Raw genomic sequence first — 21,953 nt, forward strand, 5'->3', positions numbered from 1 at the left:
TTACTTGAAACACATGCACAGTGGTCAAGTGCATTGTCACTTTCACTGTTCATGGATGGTGCATAACGCTCTGAAAGAGGTTCCTTATTAATAACAGCAGCAGCAAAACTGAAAATGAAACAAAAGAGGCAGCAGACACGTGTGTGCGCACATATTAAAGGGTGTGCTTGAGCACATTTGGAGCTGTTGTTCTGGGGTGTTCCCAGAGGACCCTTCAAAACATCAAGAGTAGAGAAGAACAGAAAACCCATATAGATTTTATTACAGATTTCAAAAACAAACCCTCAGTACACACTAATAGGGTGCATTATCAGGAAATCATTTTTTTCATTAGTCTATTTAAAAAAAATTAAGCTGGCACTAACCCTTTAAGGAACATCTCTCCTTGGAAAGCAGGAAGATTTACTCACTATTTTTGTTTTAATTGTATATTTTTATTTAGATCAATTTACTACTACAATATAAGAACAAGGACATAAGTGCTAATCAGTAAGACAAATGTAAAATATATTCAATATATGTATTCCGGCTTTCAGTGAATACAAAATCATTCTATCAATACAATTCTTAAAATATAAAACAGAGATACATCAAACAGTGCTAATAACCCTTACCTTTCAGAAGAGCTACTGAGAGTTGGTCTGTGTTCAGGTTATTGACATATTTGCCCAAATAGGTGTTGAGGACCCAGGCTACCAGTCCCTCCAACATGATTGTATCCTGGGAGGGGTGGCTAAGACTCTGTTGTCATCCTCTGTTCCATAGTTCAGTTGTATTCTGTTTTAAATGCAAAAGGGAAACATGTCTAAGAGATATACTATTTCCCACCCTCCAACATACAGAAATTGAGACGCAATTGCAAACAATTTTCACTTTAATCATCCCATCCCAAAGGCACTGGAAAATTAATATTAAGTACAAGATGCTTTCTGAGAGCAGCTGCTTAAAAAAAAAAATGTAAGAATTTTGCTATGTACAGCTACTTTTAATTATCCTGTTAATCCTAGGTCAGAGCATAGCGCAATGAAGTTACTATTTGAACTGATTTTATTTATACAATATTAGACTGTACGAACTCCCATAATACCACCTCACCAGCTGCAATCTTTACTGCGGTAGACTGCACTGCGTTTTTTAAACCTTTTCCTCGCTGAGATTTGTAGTGCTTTAGTGATTAAAAACACTAAGCAGAGTGACCTAGTGAATAGAGCACTGGACCACAACTCAGGAGACTTGGGTTTTATTCCGATCTCTGCCGCTAGCCTGCCGAGTGATCTTGAGCAAATCACTTCACTTCTCTGTGCCTTAGCTTCCCCATCTGTGAAATGGGAATAATGATACTGACCTGTCTCTTAAAGCGCTTTGAGATCTAATGATCAAAGCATTATATAAGATCATATTATGGAAGTATACCCTCTACTCATAGAATCATCATACAAAAATTAATCTTTGCATCTTTCATATTGCAGCACTGTCCTATTCTGAAGCAATAAAAGACAAGGTACCACATTGTTCTCTCTGTCTTCAGGGAGGAAGGAGACTGAAAATAAGCAGTTCTGGATGCAGGTTAATGTGCTGTCTCTGTAGCCTTGTACCTCTTCCTCAGTTCCCACAGGAAACCCCTCCACTGGTACTCCATAAGGTCTGGACTCTCCAACTTTGGAAATTATGGTCTGGAGTGGAGGGTGGCCACACTCTGCGACAGTGTTCTCTCTCCAATTTTTATGTACGGCTTCATACCATGTCTATCACTGCTATCTGAGTGTATGTGCATGTGCACACACACATACCTACCCCAAAACTTATTTTAGTTCACATTAATGCTGATCTGGTCAATATTACTTGCTATCCCCACTCCATTCAGTGTAAGACCCCCTGAACAAGATTCCCAGGAACAGCAGCTAGCAAGGGAAGTCCTTGCAGCACTGCTCTGTGAAGAGGCTGGAAATAACTGGGAGGAGCCAATGCCCACGTTCTGTGAATCTCAGGGACTCTACAGATCAGGTTTTCTGGGAAAAGAAGTGAGCCAAACTTCCAGCCCTTTCCATTACAGGAAGAGTGAAACCCAAGCTCCCTGAAAGAAGAGTGCACTGGAAACTCCATAAGTGAAAATTGATGGATTTCCTGTCCCCTAAAAAGCAGTTACTTTTGTAGAAGGCAATCTGGCCCCAGAACAGGAAAAAATGGGTAATTTCATCCTAACTTTTACTTTTTACTCTGTGCACAGGCTGCAAATATAAGCATGTGCCTTCTTTCAGCACACTCCTATACACTACATATTTATACCCTAAAAAAATCGATACATTATACACCTTTAGTAGTTTCAGTCTGAAAAATTTATGTTGTATTTATTTTGTCAGTCTTTTAAGCTCTCTGACCAACATGTAATCATGTTCATAAAATAAGAAGCCACTTGACCATGCTGGGGTGTCAGCAGCCATTGCTGAAAAGAATCTAGTGCCATTGGACGTGAATTGAAAGAGTAGTGTGTGTGCATGGAAAGCTTAACTCAACTTTTGCTAACAAAGGCCCCAATTCTACAAGTTGATTCATGTCGGAGGATCCTCACACCCCGTGAAGTCAATGGGTACAATGAACCAGTAGAGATCTACCTCTGTGGATCAGCTTCCAGGACAGGGCCTTTAATTCTATTTCCTTGTGGCACTCTTATAAACACTTGCAAAACAAGTTACTTAGTTTTAATTTCTTGTCTGCTCAGGTTCCATAAGCTCAGATAATACTGACAGCTAGCATGATTTTACAGTTTTTAAAGGGATACTGTCAAGATTCTAAAGATAAAATACATATACTTTGACAATCATCAGAGGGGTAGCCATGTTAGTCTGGATCGGTAAAAGCAGCAAAGAGTCCTGTGGCACCTTATAGACTAACAGACGTATTGGAGCATAAGCTTTCGTGGGTGAATACCCACTTCGTCGGATGCATGTCGTATTCACCCACAAAAGCTTATGCTCCGATATGTCTGTTAGTCTATAAGGTGCCAGAGGACTCTTTGCCACTTACATTTTTTACCCTCACAATCCTTACCAAACATTTCTATTTCAATCCGTGCTGTTGCCAGAAAATAAAAAGGCAAATTGTAATTTATGCCTCACTGTGCTGTCATTGAAGTCAACTGTAGAACTCTCATTAACTTCAATGGGAGCAGGACCAAACACTTACCTAAACATTGGCAAACAAAGGGTGAATACACAGTGTGATGTGGAAAAATACTATACATACCCCTGCTTTATTAATTGGGTGTCTGGGGGCACATCATTTTCCCCAAGGCAACATGAATCAATTTTTTAAAACATGGAGTTGCAGATGGTAGAAAGTGAAAAAGATACTTTTCATAAAAAAGCAGGACAATAAAAGGAAATGATTAATTTCAGGACCATATTGTAATTCTTATATTAAAATTCAGGGTTTTTCCATAGCTAATATGAGTTTTACTTGACTGATGGTTGCAACAGGAATGTTTCCATTTTTAAAAATATCAATGAAACCCTTCTTCTATTAAACCCCGCCCCCAAACATTCAATTTCTCTTGAGCATTAAAAACCCAAACACAGTTGTGCTAAGGCTGAAAAGTGAAACTGACTAGAACTAAAAGTTAAACACAAAACATCTTAAAATAATGCAAAGTAACAAACTATTAAAATGAAAAATATTAAAAGTCAAGGAGTTCATTATTTAAAATTATCTGATCTTTTGACTTAAAGTGCCTTTAATAGTTTCCATAGGCAATGCTAGCTACACTCCACAAACTAAAGTCTTGTCTTTCACACAGCAGATACTAGCATCCACCTTTCACTTTTAGTTGAGATTGAAATTGCAGCTATGACTAACAAAGTAAAAGTTTTAACCAACATGTAAACAATATCCCTGTCCTTTCCACTCCACCCTTCAGAGGGAATTGTGGATGCAAAATCAAGATGAAAACCTTGAGACAGCAGTAAGATGAACTGGATATGTTATCAAAAAAACAGGATCACCATGAAAAGGAAAAGACACATTTCTGCAAGGCATCATACTTGAGTTTAACTCAAGTAAATTCTGACCTTAGTTTAAATTACCTGTGGGAGATATACAATCTTACTTGTATAAACAAGAGTGAGTAAACATTTATCAGGAAGGGCTGGAGGAGGGGGGACTGCACTAAGAAAGGATGGGAGAAGGTGTCAAGAAATCTCATAAACCTCACGATGACTCTTTGGAGAGAAGGGGGCTTTTAAACCAGTGCCACAGGCCCTGCAGGGGAGGATGACTGTGGTGAGTGGGCTGGCAGAGCCGGCCCCCTGGTAAAGGCAGGCCCACGGGAAGGGCGGTCTTAGTGCAGGGTCCAGGGATTACTGGGGGGGCGGGGGCTGACACCTTGCTGGACTCTGGCCATACAGTCCGAGGCGGATGGTGGGTGGGGTCATTGCCTGGGGAGCAGGCAGAAGTAAACCCCTAGGAAAAGAGGGGCGCTACTGGCACGAGGCAGGGAAAGGTCACCTTGCTAAGAGCACAGCTGGGGCTGCCCCAGGAGGCGGGGGTCCCTGCAAGGGCGCTTGGGGGTGAGGGGGGGTAGCTGGAGGGAGGGTGTAAGAGGGGGCAGGGGTGCCAGGGCCCTAGCAAGGGAGCCAGGGAATCACAGCCAGGGCCAGACCCCGCGGGGGGGGGGCACTCTGAGAGCCAGGCCCCCGGGGAGGTCACTCTGTGAGGGCCAGGCCCCCAAGGAGCTGGGGTGGGGGGGTCACTCTGTGAGGGCCAGGCTCCAGGGGAGCTAAGGGGGGGGGGACCCGGGGTGTGGGGGGGGTCACGCTCTGAGGGCAGGGACCCGGGTTAGGCGGGGTCACGCTCTGAGAACCAGGCGCCTGGGGGGGGGGTCACTCACAGGGACAGGAGCCCAGGCAGGCAGCGCCCCCCGCTCCCCGAAGCCGTTAGCGGCGCCTCCCCACCCAAGTACCTGCCTCGCTCCCTGTCCCCTCAATGGCGCTCTTGGGGCAGGGCCTGCCAGTGAGCGAGCCGGAGCCTGCGCCAATCGAGCCGGAGCTAACGGATGGGGCCGCCTGCCTGTAGAGTGCCGAGCAATCGATCGTCGTCCCCGCCCCCGGGCCAGGCAGAGCTTTTCATAGAAGATCAGGGTTGGGAGGGACCTCAGGAGGTCATCTCGTCCCACCCCCGCTCAAAGCAGGACCAATCCCCAATTTTTGCCCCAGATCCCTAAATGGCCCCCTCAAGGATTGAACCCGCAAGGCTGCGTTTAGCAGGGCAATGCTCAAACCACTGAGCTATCCCTCCCCCCTTTTGAGCCCAGCTAGGGCCCGGTAAAGAAACACCTTGGAGCCACGCAGCTTTCAAATGAGCCTCCTGCCTCGCCCTGGCCACACACCAGCCTGCACTGCAGCAAGATGGGGGGGGGGGCAGCCCACAGGTGGGCACCCAGTACAGTGCCACCACCAAGCATTCAGACATCATAGAGTCAACAACCCCCCCACCCTCACCCCCCCCCCATCATCACCATCAGACTGGCTTCAAAATAATGAGATTTTAGACCATAATAGCGTGGATTGTTGATTTATTTTCTCTTTGGGTTTTGAGCCCTACCGTTTCCCATTTTCAAGCTTGTCTCCCAGCCAGAAGGGTAACAATGCTCTTATTTTTAAGCGAAAGCTCAAGAGTCTGATGTTATCACATGAAAATGGGAAATGACTGCCTAGGAAGGAGTACGGTGGAAAGGGATCTCGGGGTCATAGTGGATCATAGGCTAAATGAGAGTCAACAGTGTGACACTGTTGCAAAAAAAGCAAACATCATTCTGGGATGTGTTAGCAGGAGTATTGTAAACATGACACGAGAAGTAATTCTTCCGCTCTACTCCCTGCTGATTAAGCCTCAGCTGGAGTATTGTGTCCAGCTCTGGGCACCACATTTCAGGAAAGGTGTGGACAAATTGGAGAAAGTCCAGAGAACAGCAACAAAAATGATAAAAGGTCTAGAAAACATGACGTCTGAGAGAAGATTGACAAAATTGGGTTTGCTTAGTCTGGAGAAGAGAAGACTGAGAGGAAACATGATAACAGTTTTCAAGTACATAAAAGGTTGTTACAAGAAGAAGGGAAAAAAATTGTTCTTAACCTCTGAGGATAGGACAAGCAGCAATGGGCTTAAATTGAAGCAAGGGTGGTTTAGGTTGGACATTAGTGAAAACTTCCTGTCAGGGTGGCTAAACACTGGAATAAATTGCATAAGGAGGTTGTGGAATCTCCATCATTGGGGATTTTTAAGAGCAGGTGGGACAAACACCTGTAGGGATGGTCCAGATAATACCTAGTCCTGCCTCGAGTGCAAGGACTGGACTAGATGACTTCTCGAGGTCCCTTCCAGTTCTATGACTCCAGCAGCTGGCACATTAGAGAAAATTAATAAATATTGCAAGACTTGTGATTAAATCACAAGAGGCAGCAACTTTGGCAGTAGCTGCACACCCACACAATAGGAACACACCCCGTACAACCACAAAGTATGTACCAGAGGCATATACCCATATCACGTGAGTTGTATACCATTGCGTGTGTAATAGAAATGTTCATCAATGAGTGTACCAGGGGAACCACCTACATTTCAAGGACAAAGGATACCTATGGAAAATGCAGGGTAAATTTTATTTGTAAGGGAGGCCACCACACAATGTGATACAATTTAAAAAGTGTGTGAAACTATGCTTTTTGCTTCAAAACATTTGCAGTATGATAAAATGTTCCTTAATAGCACTTGATTTGATAATGGTCATGAGCTAATAGATGCCACATAAAGCACGTGTTTTCGACATAATAAACGTTTCCTCAAGGAAACAAAAAGTTCATATCTAATAATGGTTGAAACCCTACTTTAGCATGGATTCATGCTGAAAGGATATTTCCTCCATCATCCCCCAGACAGACACTAAGGGAATGATTCAATGCCTGCTGAAGACAACAGAGACTCCCACTATTTTCAGTGAGACTGCTCGTGAGCCTATAGTCAAACATGTACTTTACTGAATCAGGCGATATTGCTCCGCACTTTGCAGGACTGAATCTTAAAAGAGTAACCCATAGCCTGACTGGTAACTCCTGAAAATAAATTTCAATTTCAGATAAAATACAGTAAGTCACTCTTTATGACACTCCTAAGTAATTTACAGGTAAATCAGTCTTACAGGGGCAGTGACCCTTTGTAGCACTCTGTTGTGGCCATATACATAGGGACAACTTTCTGTATATCAGTGTTGTGGGAAGCAGGAAATAGAATTCTGGTTCTTCAACCTGTAAAACCACAGACCTCTCCAACAGGAGATAAAACAGGTTCTCAAACTGGGGGTCGGGAGCCTTCAGGGGGTCACGAGGTTATTACATGGGTTGCAAACTGTCAGCCTCCACTCCAAACCCCGCTTCACCTCCAGCATTTATAATGGTGTTAAATATATCAAAATGCATTTTCAACTTATAACGGGGGGGGGGGGGGGCGGTCCACACACAGAGGCTTGCTATGTAAAAGGGGTCACCAGTACAAAAGTTTGAGAACCACTGCGATAAAAGGAGATTCTCCACTAGGTGGCAGTAGCATAAGGGTTTGCAGCCTCTTTATAGGTCAGTCATCAAGGGTTGGCTGTAATAAATATTTATATAGGCCTGTTTACATGCAGTACAGGACACTGGGATTTTTGTGTACCACTCCATACACTGTATCTTTTTATATAATCACTAAGGCCCCTCATCCTGCAATGAGTTCCACCCACCTACACACATCCACCACTGAAGTCAATGGGAATTTACATAGGCATAGGGCACAGAGCAGATTGTAGAATCGCGGCTTCACTCATCTTCTCTGAAATTCAAGATGAATGGCTTTTTACTACATCCTAACTTAATTTTAAACTAGTGCCAACATTTAGAAAGTGGTAGATGAGACTGAACCTGATCAAACCTGCTTGAATTAGGCAATAATGATAAAAAAAAGAGAGCCAAAAGTAATGTTTTGGATACAGAAATTAAGGGGATGCAAATGAAATCAACAAATGGTAGGTTTTTTAATTTTTTTAAAACAAAGAAAATGTAAAGGCATTTTGTTTAATAGAAAGGACAGGAAAGTTCAAGTCATACATAAATTATAAAAATAAAAACAGATTTTTACTTTTTTATACACATCTATGAACAGATTTTAAAAATGCTTCACTATTATCTACATGAATACATAGGATTTTTCTTCCACCATGCAGCTGAATAATATGAAGAGCCCATAAAATTAACTGCCATGGTTGAACCCCTGATTTTTCCTTTGGGCTGCTGTTTCAATACGGACCCAGTTCTTGGAAGTGATGAGCAACAGATACAGATGTTCAGCACATTGCTGGAAACAGCCTGCTGTACAATCAAGTCCTATGTAAGCGTAAATTCTGTGGTTTTGGATAAATTTCAGAGTTTCTATATGCTAAGTCATTTCAGAGCATACTCTCAAATGCAAGTTAAAATATACTTCAGCATGTTTCACCTCTAACCTCCACAGCCACAAAGGATAATCCTGAAAGTTTAGGTGAAAGTGTAAAGCATACTTGCTCTTCAGCAGCTGTTGAATGAATGCTACGTAAAGGCATTCTTCTTCAGCCTAAAGCCTCCGGAATAAATTTGGCTTTCTGTTACTCTTGAGAAGCTCCAATAGGATTTGCAGGTGTTTTAATAAGGACAGAATTCAGACTCCAGTTTGACTTAGCCTGAATCTTACTCAGGCATTTTGTAACAAATTTATGTTTGAATGCAGACACCACCGTTGCTGGTGAAACCACACATGTGCAACATGATTACGGAAAGTACAATCCCAGAACCTGAGCTTCAAAAGCACAGACTTCTGTCACCAGCGCTAAAGAAAAGTCTCCATTAATTGTCAGTAGGGAGTACAATCTACTAGAGGATAACATAATCCCGAACAGCTGGTTTTGTGGTTCTGAGGTTTCATTCCATTCAGCCTTTCACCGTTTCCTGGGGTCAACCAGGATGAGCTGTATGAGACACGTATTTGCCTGGGTCTTCACCATTATTAACTGAAACATAGAGGAAAACATTTGGCACACACAGTTCTCTCTGACAGACCTCAAGAAACGACGTAAGAATCAACCATGGCACAAAGGTGACAATTACCTACTTCAATGTAACAAGTTCTACTTATATATATTTTCTTTTTTAAAAAATATATTAAATATGTACAGCTGACAAAAATAAGTGCATTTTTTTGCAATTGTTGAATAGAATAGTTGTAATCTAGTAATAAAAGCTCATGTAGAAGATTTTACCCTCCAATACACACAAATCTTAGAGAACAGATATGCCTCCATGGTATGAGAGAGAAAAAGAGAGAAAACAGCAGCAAAAAATATCAAGGACAGAAGGAAAGATCTGAAGCATACCTCCCTTAAAAAAAAAGTGAATATTTTGAGAGGTGGGTGGATCAGATGGGAAATGGTATAATTTGATGCCATAAAAACATGTGGCTAAATCAATAGCATTGGATGGCTGGTCACCAACTCATTTCTCATGGAACGCTGGTCTTAGTCCAGTTCTTAGCCAATGGGACGCGTGAATCAAAAATCCCATCATTATCCCTAAATGGCATCCTGGAGGCAGACTCAGCAGATAGGTCAATGACTGAACAAGCACGAAGACTGAATACACTTCCTTTTCAGCTGCAGAGGAGATCCCTCTTGGCCAGGATCAAGACACGTGGTAAATACATGACAGAAGGAAGCTTGCACGTGACAATTTGATGGATAAACAAACTACTAAATTGAAAAGAAAAAGAATGCTTTTAAAAATAACACTGACTTCTGCAAAAAGATCTTCCTTCAACTTTTAAAGCCATTACATTTCAGAGGGTTAAAACATTTTTAAAAGGCTCTGCATCCCTCCATATCTAGATACATTTTAGATTTTAAGTCTCCATAAGAATGCTATTCTTAAAGCATTGTGTATTTTAGCAGATCAGAAGCTGCTTAGAGTTTTATTGGTCAATATCTGATCTGTCATCTTCTTTAGCTATTTTTCATCCCTGCATCTTGAACACTCAGAGGAAATGGCTTTTCTTCTGGAAACGGTAAGCTTGGAGGCAAACTATCTGCAGCTTCCACTGAGATTTGAATTTCAGATTCTCTTTTCAAGGGGTTTTCTTCTTTAGAAAGGGGAATTTCTTCCTCTGTTGGAGTGCAGTAGGGAACATTTTCATAATCCGTAGTGGTTGAAGTGGTCGGTTCTGGAAATTGTGGGTTGTGGTTTGAATTACACACGTTAACAATACAAGTTACATTCACCTGCGTTCCTCCACTACCAGAATGCTCTGTGAAACAAACAGAAAACAAAACAAATTAAAAGTGGAAGAGTGAAACCTACAGCAGGATGATAAGATTCTTTATCCAGTTTAATGACGTAAGAAACAATTATAAGTTTTAAAACAAACTAAGTAGATGAAATCTCCTTCCTTCTCTTACTATAGGCAGAGTTGGTAGCACCAGTTAGGGTACGTCTACACTGCAATTAAATACCCGAGGCTGGCCCAAGCCAGTTGAATTAGACTTGCAGGGCTCAGGCTAAGAGTCTGCTTAATTGCAGTGGAGATGTTCAGGCTCCACCCGAGCTCTGGGACCTTCCCACCTTGCAGGGTCCTAGAGCCCGGGCTGCAGTCCCAGCCTGTACAGCTACACAGCAGTTAAACAGTTCCTAAGCCCAAGTCAGCTGGCACAGATCAGCCGAGGGTGTTAAATTGCTGTGTAGACATACCCCTAGAGTTAAGGTTACCAAAACACTTTCCACTATAAGTGCCTGTTTTCAGTGGCTTATAGCTTTGCCAAACTTGACCTGCCTGGACGAAAATTTTTATGCCAACTGTCTGCCCCAGGCTGAATTTTTGGGGAAAATTTCAGCTAAGAAAGTCCAGCTGTTTTCAATAATTAGGTTACAGAAACCTTAATTCTGCACAAGCAACCTTAATTCTGGAATTTTCTAATTGTTGAGTGCTTGCCCTTGCAACCTTAACATTCTTTTAACATGGATTCTTTGGATGTAATCCGTAAGGATATTGGGGCAACAAAAACCATTCAGAGTCATTGGATCATTTTTGACTCCCTGGATATTTGTTGACTTTTTTTTTTTTTTCTCCTTACGCCCCATCTCATTCCCTATACTCTTCCCAGTTTTCTTGCTTTATTGCCCCCTTGTCTCCTTTTCCCACTCTTAGTTTAATACTTACAATTATGCTGCCCCCTTTGCCTGTGTTTTTTCTGGAAGATGTTAACGGCTGCCAAAAAGCCGCACTTTGACATATAAACAACCAAGGACATGGTTAAAAGCTAATGGGCCCCCTTCTTTCAAGCTAAATGGAAGGAGCAATTAAATGTCCCTTTATGTAGTGATAGCTGGAAACAATAGGAGGCTACCATCCAAGGCACTAGGCCACATGGCAAAGCCTGATTAGCTAAGCCATGTGATCTGAGGGGTTCCCTGCTAGAATATTGATTGCTGGCTTTCTCCTAAACATACATACACATACATACACACACACACACAGCTTCAGACAGTGAGGGAAGCGGCTGTGAGCATGGCCCTGAGAGGGAACAGGGACAGAACTTGTTGGGCACGGAAATGGCTGAAGGGGCAGACTTGAAAATAGTGAACAAGGAAACTGCCTGTTGTTTGGTCCTAGTGTGTTCAGGGAGACAGGACTTTATGTACATTCTTCGTCAACAAACAGGATTGCATCAAAGAAAACACTGGCTCAGATCATCAATTTCTCTTCCTAACAGAAACAAACCTGCAAGGGCCGCAGATATTGGCTAACTGCTCAAGCCAAAGGGGCAACAGCCTACAACATTCTGTCCACACCCGTCCAGCATCGCTAGTCTCCCAATCCTATTTCTTCAAGCAGTCACTCCTCCCTCCTTCTCATCAGCTGTCTCCACACACTCCCACCACTTGTCTTGCAACTTAACATTCTATTGACATTTGTGGCACTCTCTATGTCAAAAAAATAATGATGATAAAATCCTGGAGGGCTCTGGTGTTCACCTTTCGATAGACTCTTACCTGAGCTTGCAGAGCTGGGCCTGGCTCCACCGTGATGATTACAACCTTCTGAGGTCATATGTCTCTGCTGAGTTCTCTCTGTTTCTTTCTTTTCTGTGTTCTTAATACTTATTCCACTGATTCCTGAAGCTGTGTTGTCCAAAGAGCTGCTGCTTGACCCAGGAGTTTCTAAGAGGTGCTGCTCCTCCTGCTGAGGACCACTGGCGCTCTGTGCTCCTGCATCTCGTTGCCTTTTGTCAGGCTGCTTCTGAGGACACAAGAAGGGTTGGGATGGTTACAGTAAATGGCAAAAAGGTCAAACTTTGTGAGACTTTTAACAAGAAAAGAAGATATTAGGTTGAAATAAAGCCTGGGGCTTTATTTCACTAGTTGGGTCAGATCCTCAGCTGTTGTCGACTGGCATAGTTTCACTGATGTCAATGGAGCCAAAACAATTTACACCAGGTGATGGTCTGACCCTTTATGTCCTAGGTCTGTACTTAGGGGCCTGAAGAAACCTTTAGCGATCTCCTGGTGATCCCACTGCCATACTGACCACTACGAGGCCATTGCAAACTATTGCATCTGAGGCTCTAACTTGTTCAGGGGGCAACCCATCCCCCTTATCTCTCCAGCTATATTTTTCAGCTATTCATTTTTATTATATTTTTAACAGATATTGATCTTGCATGAATTTATAAAACATTAATGAATGAAAAGGGGCAGCAGGGAAGAAGGAAAGAACTGATACTCACCAAATCTGGAGCTTCAATTGGACAAGAACCAAATCATGTTGCAAGTGAGAAAAGAAAGTTACAATTAAAAACAAAACACCAAGTACTAGCAATTACAAAGAGCTGCACTTTAACTGAACGGGGAGATGTGGTCTGCAAGAGTCTGCATTTTATTTTGTTCGTGTATCATCTGTGGGTGGAGCAGACCTGGTTGTGTACCCTGTTTTAAAATGTTATCAAACATTTGCTTTATATTCACCCTGCAATGTGCCTAGAGTCTGGGACAGATGCAGCGGACAAAGGGGATTCTCAAAAATCAATTGAATTAAATAATCAGCGCACTCTAGCGGAAAGGACAAAGAGTGCTGATCACAATCAAAATCATGGCCATAATAATTAAGTAAAATAACAATTAATAATGTTGTGTAATTCTATTATGAAGCACAAAATACTTTACAAACTGCAGTGGGAGTTTTTGTTGCACAGGTGCTTGATTTCATGGGAACACTGGAGGCTTATAGGCCTGTGTCTCAGATACGAGGGATTATATGAGGCTTCAGCGGTGCACAGGTCTCATGCCAGCCTTCCATGCAGGGAAGAATTTCACCCCAAATACATATTGAATATTGTGGATAGGAGACTAGCATTTCTATATTTAAGTTTATTATTCATTTAATTTCATGTGTTATTTTCACTCCATGAATCTTACCTTTTTTTCTATAAACAATGAAACAGGCAACCCCTGCAAATACGATGAGTGCTAGAAACGTCAATCCTACTATTATACCTACAGAAAACAAAGAGAAATAATTTGGCCAACAGAACTAAGCTGAACTGGTAAAAACTGGTGATTTTTATTTTTTTTGTTCTCCTTTGCTATAAATTTAAATATCACACACATCAGTTATGCATCTAAGTTTACCAGTGAGCGTTGGTTTTGGTTGATAGATACAAAAGATCTTATTTTGATCTCACTTGCCTCATTAAATTGGACTTTCCCATAGTTTTGAAAACTATGGAATGGATTCTGGCCCACACACTGTGGAGGGATGGATTCTGGCCCACACACCACCCATCAGAGAGCCACACTAGGCCAGGAGGAGAATTCCCCAGGTGCAGGAGAAGCATAGGGCTGACATAAGGAACCCTATGTTGCCCCTTATACACACACAGGCCTCAGCATAAAAGGTATGCCAGGAGAAGGAGATAGCATCCCCACAGTGTTCAATACTATGGAGATGCTGTGCTGCTCAGAGGCAGCCTGGCTAAGACTGCCATACATCAGAATGACTCCCAGGAGGCTTGTTGAGCCAGAGGCCATTTTGGCCCTATAGCAGCCCAGATTCTAGACATTATACCTTTGCACTTGCTCCTCCTGGGCTGCATCTCTCATAATCTGGCCCTGGGCCCCGGAGGAAATTTGCCATGTACTAGAGCTGGGTACTTTTTTTTTTTTTTTTTTTTGGGGGGGGGGGGGGGAAATGTACAAACCGGTCCAAGCAAGGTTTTTTGAACTCATCCAATGGAATGCAAGCATTGTGAGTTTGCATTTGCAAATGATTTCATAAGCGATCACCAAAGAAACACCTATGCATCCCCTCACTTCCCGAACAGAAAAAAAAGTGAACTTAATCAATAGCTCACCAATGGTCTGAGAGACATCAGGAGAAGGGACTTGATGGACAGCTTTGGTTTTTATTTCTTTGGTTCCAAAAACGGAGCTTTCTGCTGTAAGCTGGCCAGTGCTGGGTATGGTGGTGTGAGGAGATGTTGCTATGACAGGAACGTCTACCTCAGAATCACTGCAGACTGTGTCACTTGTGCTACTTCCTTCAACAGACACTGACTGACAGCTGCAAGAAACAAGAGGAGGGTTTAAAAACAAAACCACCCCCCGGACACAATTACAGCCTGATGTCTTGTCAAATTAAAAAGGGCAAATCGGTGACTTACACTCTGTGTGGTTTGCAGGAGGCAGTTGAGGAGTCTTCATCTGAAAAAGTGCCGGGGGGGCAGAGGGAACAGTCTGTATTCGTAACGTCCGTTCCTTTAAATATATATTTCCAAATGTTGCCAGTTAGTCACTTGTTGAGAAACGCCAAGTGAATCATAAAGTTCTAGTTGGGTCATACAGATCCTGGAAATGTTACGAAGACAGTAAACAAAAGCGCAAGCTTTGACAGCCTCTCAGCCAAGCATCCCACATGCTGCTCTTGATAAGGACAAAAAGAAAAAGGACAGAATCCCAGATACAGAAGGAAAGATTAACTGGGCTGTCATCTCTATGCCCTTGAGGGCTATGGTATTTTTCAAAGGGTTACTTGGAATCAACTGGAACAGTTAAAACACGGCATTAAAAGCCAAACCCTGAAGTCTTTGCCAATCCTTAATCAGGCAAAACTCCTAACCCAGTCAACAGAGTTTTACTTGAGTAAGGACTGCAGCATTTGGCAGCCATAAAAAATTAGTCCCCCTTCCCCAGCAGCCTCTGGGTATGATGCTTTTTCTTCACATCAGTACGTTCACCACCATTCTGGGGCCAATCAAGGTAGGCACAAAATTTAAAATACCGTCTAAACCTTGATGCAATCCGAACAACGTTCAGCAAGCATGAATGACCGAAACGGAGAACGCGTATTTCACAAGTAGAGACAGGATCATAACAACAAGCCCTTTCCACTGCGTGGCATGAGGAAGGAAGATTACAGAATGAAACGAAAGCTCTGCAACACGAAGCTGCTGGGGAAGGAAGATTACAGAATGAAACGAAAGCTATGCAACACAAAGCTGCTGGGGAACGTACACTTTAAGAGTCATACTACATCCCACAGTCACACTTCAAGGCCACTTAAAAGAATACAGCCCGCAGCAATACACAGCAGACACCGAAGGCACTATAGTGCAAGCCACTATTAAAAATAATGAATCTCTCCATTCTAGAAACATTAATGTTTCGATCATTAAGAATGAAATTTCTTCCCAGTGCAGAGATAGCACAAGGCTCACATATCACTTAATCATTCAAAACAGGACTTAAGTAATTAATAGGCCTTAAGCTGGCCCTCTGCATAGCGATGAACTTCACCCTAAAAGAAAAATAAAATATCCAATATGGTTTTAGGGGCACTATGCTGTTGGATGTGCCATCTCTCAGGTTGGGTTCACTAAAGATCCCACAGAAGCTTTGACAAGATAAAGTGTGTTAGCCCCAGAGTCCTGGCCATATTACTTCGCCTCAGTAATTACAGTCTGCTCATCTAAAATTTCCCCTGAATTTTTTATCATGTTAGGTATTCGTCACCTTTTGTCCTGAACCACAGGGTAGGGTTGCTTTGCAGATACCATGGTAATGTGCACTTTATAAATAAATGTAACAACAGTTGCGACTGCCATCTTCCACCCAAGATGTGGCTGCATTTTACTGATGGGTGACAATATTGTCATTTTTACTCCACCCTTATTCAGGAAGAACTCCCACTGAAAACAGGACTGCAGAAATAAATCCACCTGTTCTGAGATTTTTAAGCCATCCTGAGACAGCTACACTGTCATAGGGTCCTTGGAAAATGCAATACCATCTATAGCAGGGTGAAATTCACTTGTGGTGGCCCACTGCATAGTATGATAACAGAAAATGTGGACAGGTTTCGGTTTCCACCAAGAAGGTTTGTGGCGATTGGATGTGTAACATAGCGAATACCAGTGAAAATGAGGTAGGATTAGAAAAGGCTAAAATAGGGAAAGAACAAGTTGAAAATTACTTAGACAAGTTAGATGTCTTCAAGTCACCAGGGCCTGATGAAATCCTAGATTACTCAAGGAGCTGACTGAGGAGATATATCTGAGCCATTAGCAATTATCTTTGAAAAGTCATGGAAGACAGAAGAGATTCCAGAACACTGGAAAAGGGCAAATATAGTGCCCATCTATAAAAATGGAAATAAGAACAACCCGGCTTAACTTCTGTAACTAGAAAGATAATTGAAGAAATAATTAAGCAATCAATTTGCAAACATCTAGAAGATAAGAAGGTGATAAGTAACAGTCAGCATGGATTTGTCAAAAACAAATCGTGTCAAACCAACCTAATAGCTTTCTTTGACTGGGTAACAAGCCTTGGGGAAGGGGGAAGCGGTAGACGTGGTATATCTTGACTTTAGTAAAGCTTTTGATACTGTCTCGCATGACCTTCTCATAAACAAATTAGGGAAATGCAATCTAGATGGAGCTACTGTAAGGTGGGTGCAAAACTGGTTTGGAAAACCGTTCCCAGAGAGTAGTTATCAGTGGTTCACAATCATGCTGAAAGGGCATAACGAGTGGGGTCCCGCAGGGATCAGTTCTGGGTCCGGTTCTGTTCAATGTCTTCATCAATGACTTAGAGAATGGCATATAGAGTACACTTACAAAGTCTGTGGATAATATTAATCTGGGAGGGGTTGCAAATGCTTTGAAGGAGACGATTAAAATTCAAAATGATCTAGACAAACTGGAGAAATGGTCTGAAGTAAAGAGGATGAAATTAAATAGGGACAAATGCAAAGTACTCCACTTAGGAAGGAACAATCAGTTGCACACATACAAAATGAGAAATGACTGCCTAGGAAGGAGTACTGAGGAAAGGGAACTGGGGGTCATAGTGGACCACAAGCTAAATATGAGTCAACAGTGTGACGCTGTTGCAAAAAAAGCAAACATCATTCTGGGATGTATTAGCAGCAGTATTTTAAGCAAGACACGAGAAGTAATTCTTCCACTCTACTCCGTGCTGATTAGGCCTCAACTGGAGTATTGTGTCCAGTTCTGGGCGCCACATTTCAGGAAGGATGTGGACAAATTGGCAAAAGTCCAGAGGAGAGCAATGAAAATATTAAAGGTCTAGAAAACATGACCTGTGAGGGAAGATTGAAAATATTGGGTTTGTTTAGTCTGGAAAAGAAGACTGAGAGGGGACACGATAAAAGTTTGTTACTAGGAAGAGGAAGAAAAATTGCTTTTCTTAACCTCTGAGGATAGGACAAGAAGCAATGGGCTTAAATTGCAGCAAAGGAGGTTTAGGATGGACATTAGGAAAAACTTCCTAGTTGTCAGGGTGGTTAAGCACTGGAATAAACTGCCTAGGGAGGTTGTGGAATCTCCATCATTGGGGATTTTTAAGAGAAGGTTAAACAAACACCTGTCAGAGATGGTCTAGATAGTACTTAGTCCTGCCTTGAGTGCAGGGGACTGGGCTAGATGACCTCTCGAGATCCCTTCCAGTTCTATGGTTCTATGAGTGACACATATGGAACAAGTCGCAAAACAGAGCAAAATAATAAAGCAAAGAGTGGAGAGAGATAGGGAGAGCTTTACTGAAACGCGCAACTGTGCAAAGAGGGGACCATATATCCTTCCCCCACCCCCCAGACAACTCTATCGTGACTCTTTATGCTGTATTTGGTGCATAGATACTGTTATGTTGGGTGCCCTAGAAATACCTAAGAAAGTAATTTAGGAGATCAGAGGAAAACATTTCTGTAATGTATAGTGTGCAGGGTGGATCAGCAATTATTTTTATGGGCAGACAAGTCGCAAAAATACTCACACTTCATCCCATAATTCTTTGTACATGGAGCCTGCTCACTCAAACTTAATTTACCTAGTTTGGAAACGCCATAGCCTTTTCCACACGTCTTGTGTGCTTTACAAAACAGGCAGCGACCGTGACTTTGTTTTGTAGTACAGTAAGTGTTGGCTGAGCAGCTGCAGATTCTGTCATGGGCTCCTGTGCATTCTTGAGTCTGCACTAATCCTAATTCCAAAAAACAATAAAGAAAGTGGTCATGATATAAGGAAGAATTAAAGTGACAGTCCTCACTACTGTTAGTGCAGAATGGAAGCGAAGGTCAATTATTTTGCAGCAGGTGGCTAGCAGGCTTAGATTCCTCTTCAAAGGGAAAGATTTTGCAATGGGTTTTGCCTTTGCGCACACATTTTCTGAAGAGTGACCTCTCTTGTACAAGCGCAATTTGCATTTGCAAAATTTGCACTTAGATTTGGATTCCCACAGTTGAACTGCAGCCATAAACCTAAGCTCTTGTGCCTCTGATTACCCAGTTTTCAATACAAAGAGAGGACAGGACCCAGAATAGCTGAAAATATACCTCACAGTGAGAGGAAAATATACCATTTAACATGGTGCTTCGAATGGGAGCCCCCAGACATTTTTCACATGGTACACACGGCTGAACCCCCTCATGTCCTTCCCCCCCTCCTTCATCAGGGCTCCCCACCACCCCTCTCCTGGCTGGCTCCCCTGCGCGGGACCTCACCACAGCTCCCCGTAGTTGTGGCAGGCCTTGAGGTTGCACTGAGCAAGTCCTGAGGGCTCGGCAGTTGCTGGGAGTGGGATGAGGCTGGGCAGGCCCCCAGGGAGGAGCCCTGGTGTAGGAGCTGGCCTCCCAGCAGCGACAAGGAGGAGAAGCGCCGGCTGCCCCACGGCCCACTCAGGTTGGGAGCGGGCACGCGGCCCCACCGCCCTTCCTGATCAGCACCGCGACCCCTGTGCGCCAGGTGGCAATGCCACTCACTCGGTTTTGGCCCCGCCGATCACGATGGAGGGGCCGTGGAGCCAAACCTGAGTGGGCAGTGCTGCTTCTCCTCAGCACTGCCATTGGGCAGCCGGGGCAGGAGTTGGGAGGGAGGCGGGGACTGAGTGAGGGGCCTTGCAACCTGTGGCACTGGGGGGTCACAGTGCTGTTCAGGAGGGGCCTCGAGGCTCTGCTCCCATGATCCTAGTGCAGCACCAGGGCTCGCCATACTTCCAGCAGTCCGAGCCCTGGGCACCCCTGCCAGTGGTATGTGCTGTGCGTAATGTGCAAACAGCTGCGGGCACCACTCGTGCTTTGATCCTATGGCCCCCCTCAGGCCAGGGGCTGCCCACACTTTGCCCAAGGGTCATATTGGCCACTTGCCAGGGACCCAAGGGCTGCACTTCATTCACATGATAGGAAGCAAATTGCAAATGCCCTCATTTTTTATTATGGAGATGAGGCCTATGTAGACTATAGCTCCCAAAACACAATGCTTCATCTGCATCCAAGTGGATCGCGAAGCAGCGCTGCATCCCATCAGTCTCTATCTACCTGCCCATCACTACGGTATCTGAGAGCTACGCTGGGACCTGGAGCCTCGCAGGACAATCCATCTAGACTGAACGTGAGCCTGATCACAGATCACACTGCAGACATCTGCAATTAGCCAGTTTTGTCTGACCCCTTTAATCCAAAGCTCACGGACATCAATGACTCCCATTGACATAAGCTTTGCACCAGGCCCTTTATTCTTTAGGATGCTTCCCCTCCCTCCTAATTGCGAGGGAAGTGAATGAGAACATTACTTTTTCCCACTACTCCTACTAGGGGTCACGTGCAATAGGAGAACAGACTCTGTTGTTCCAATCTACAGTCACCAGCGATTACGTTGTGTTACACACTGCACCCTGTGATGGATTGAGCCAATATCCTTCTGGTGCCTGAACTACAGAGCAAATGAAACTAACAAAAACAATACAAGAACATCACAAGTCACCCCCACAGCTGGTGCTAATTATTGGAGGCCAAGAAATGAATGGACCATGGGATCTGAAGTATCCCCTCACCTGCTCAGGCGGCCCCTTCAAGTCAGGGTTCTAGCAATATTGACTGAGCAGCGTAAGGAGAAACTGACACTGCTACCATGTGGTACCAATTTTGTGGCTAGCAGAGAAGTTCATTCTCCAGGAATCTCAGTCTGATGCCAAATTATTAAGAATAAAAAATCTGTGACGGGGATAGATAAGTGACCTAGAAATCTTTTCCCTCGCTGATTTCTAGGATGCTATTTATATTTAAACTGTCGTATAATGAAAATCTGCACTGGGAATAGCCAGGTGACAGAAAGACAAAACCCACCATATTATTTAGAAGATAGAAAAGCACATCAAACCAAACCTAGGAGCAGACCACTAGTACCATTTCCAGGCAATAAATTCCTTCTGGATTGTGGTATTCATCTAGAATGAACTTCACCTCTGAGCAGATGCCCACGCGCCACTGCTGTCTTCACAACAGAGCTGAAGTGAGACTTAAAGAGGTGCAGAGGCATCTTTGTGTAGGCTCTCAACACAGAGGCAAGTTTCACCTCTGGAGCATAATTTAGATTTATCTTTTCATTCTCAGCATCACTAAAACAAAACAGAGCTGGCAAAGGGATAAGCCTCCCAGGCAAGGACTTTGGCATACCGGCTTCGCAGCGGGGTGAGCAGCCAAAGCAGCGCCGAGCTCTGTTCCAGAGCGCCGTATACGTGTTTCTCTCGCACGGTGCGCATTCTGTGTCAGTAGTGCGATTGCAGCTTTGAAGCACATGGTAACCTACAAAACAAACAATGAAAATGTCTGCTTGGAATGACTCAGTAGGAATTGCATCTGGTAAGTTTCGTTCATAGCTGTGGCACCGATTTCCCTTCATCATCATCCTGTTTGCTCGTTGATTAAAGGAAACATGAAGTTTTGATAACCACAACATAGATGTTAAAATAATGATGAGACTGAGACATTAAAGGATACGGGCGAAGAAATGCCACAGCAACCTCAACTCCTCATCCTCTTGTTCCTAAATATTGCAATATATATTGTACCAAATTCTGACCTACGATACGTCTTATTTTTGTATGGCACTTGGATACCAAGCTGATAAGTATCTTAGAATTACCACAGATTCACAGGTATATATGTACTCAAGTCCCACTGATTTAAGTAGGAGTTGCAAACATTTACTCCAGGGCAGAGTTTTATGATCTATGCTGTGTAACACAAATATTTGGTACCTTTTAAGGATCTCAAAGCACCTTAAAAATATGAAGGCACTGATTTAGCAAAGAATTTAAGCCAAGACAAAAGCTTTGCATTCAGAGTGCGTGTGATCAAAAAGATCACAGACCAACAGCCTTCTCAGCTGTAGCATGGCATCCATGTGAGAGAGGTGGAAGAACTTGATGGAATATTTGGTGACACTGGACTTCTGAAAGGAGATCCAGTACAAATAACCGTAAGAGACAATGCTGAACCATACAGCGTGTACATACACATCGCAGGATTCCTAGCCCATTACTTCATAAAGTGGAAAC

General features: G+C 43.3%; 2 protein-coding genes across 2 annotated transcripts in view; both read right to left on the reverse strand.

Annotated features, from left to right (window-relative positions):
* VPS13D (vacuolar protein sorting 13 homolog D) overlaps positions 1 to 5,024 on the reverse strand; it is a 200,680-nt gene extending 195,656 nt beyond the window's left edge. Inside the window, exons 1-2 of the mRNA XM_074933956.1 lie at positions 4,959 to 5,024; positions 615 to 777 (exon numbers count right to left, since the gene is read on the reverse strand). Coding sequence (XP_074790057.1) covers positions 615 to 711 — 97 coding nt within the window. The 5' untranslated portion in view covers positions 712 to 777; positions 4,959 to 5,024. The remainder of the gene's footprint in view (positions 1 to 614; positions 778 to 4,958) is intronic.
* A 3,130-nt stretch (positions 5,025 to 8,154) lies between these two features.
* Positions 8,155 to 21,953, reverse strand: part of TNFRSF1B (TNF receptor superfamily member 1B) — a 39,926-nt gene continuing 26,127 nt past the window's right edge. The window contains exons 3-10 of the mRNA XM_074934053.1: positions 21,070 to 21,198; positions 18,447 to 18,599; positions 14,762 to 14,855; positions 14,453 to 14,661; positions 13,518 to 13,595; positions 12,830 to 12,840; positions 12,096 to 12,342; positions 8,155 to 10,353 (exon numbers count right to left, since the gene is read on the reverse strand). Coding sequence (XP_074790154.1) covers positions 10,052 to 10,353; positions 12,096 to 12,342; positions 12,830 to 12,840; positions 13,518 to 13,595; positions 14,453 to 14,661; positions 14,762 to 14,855; positions 18,447 to 18,599; positions 21,070 to 21,198 — 1,223 coding nt within the window. The 3' untranslated portion in view covers positions 8,155 to 10,051. The remainder of the gene's footprint in view (positions 10,354 to 12,095; positions 12,343 to 12,829; positions 12,841 to 13,517; positions 13,596 to 14,452; positions 14,662 to 14,761; positions 14,856 to 18,446; positions 18,600 to 21,069; positions 21,199 to 21,953) is intronic.

The sequence above is a fragment of the Natator depressus genome, chromosome 18 (genome assembly GCF_965152275.1).
Source record: "Natator depressus isolate rNatDep1 chromosome 18, rNatDep2.hap1, whole genome shotgun sequence".
Taxonomy (NCBI): Eukaryota; Metazoa; Chordata; order Testudines; family Cheloniidae; genus Natator; species Natator depressus.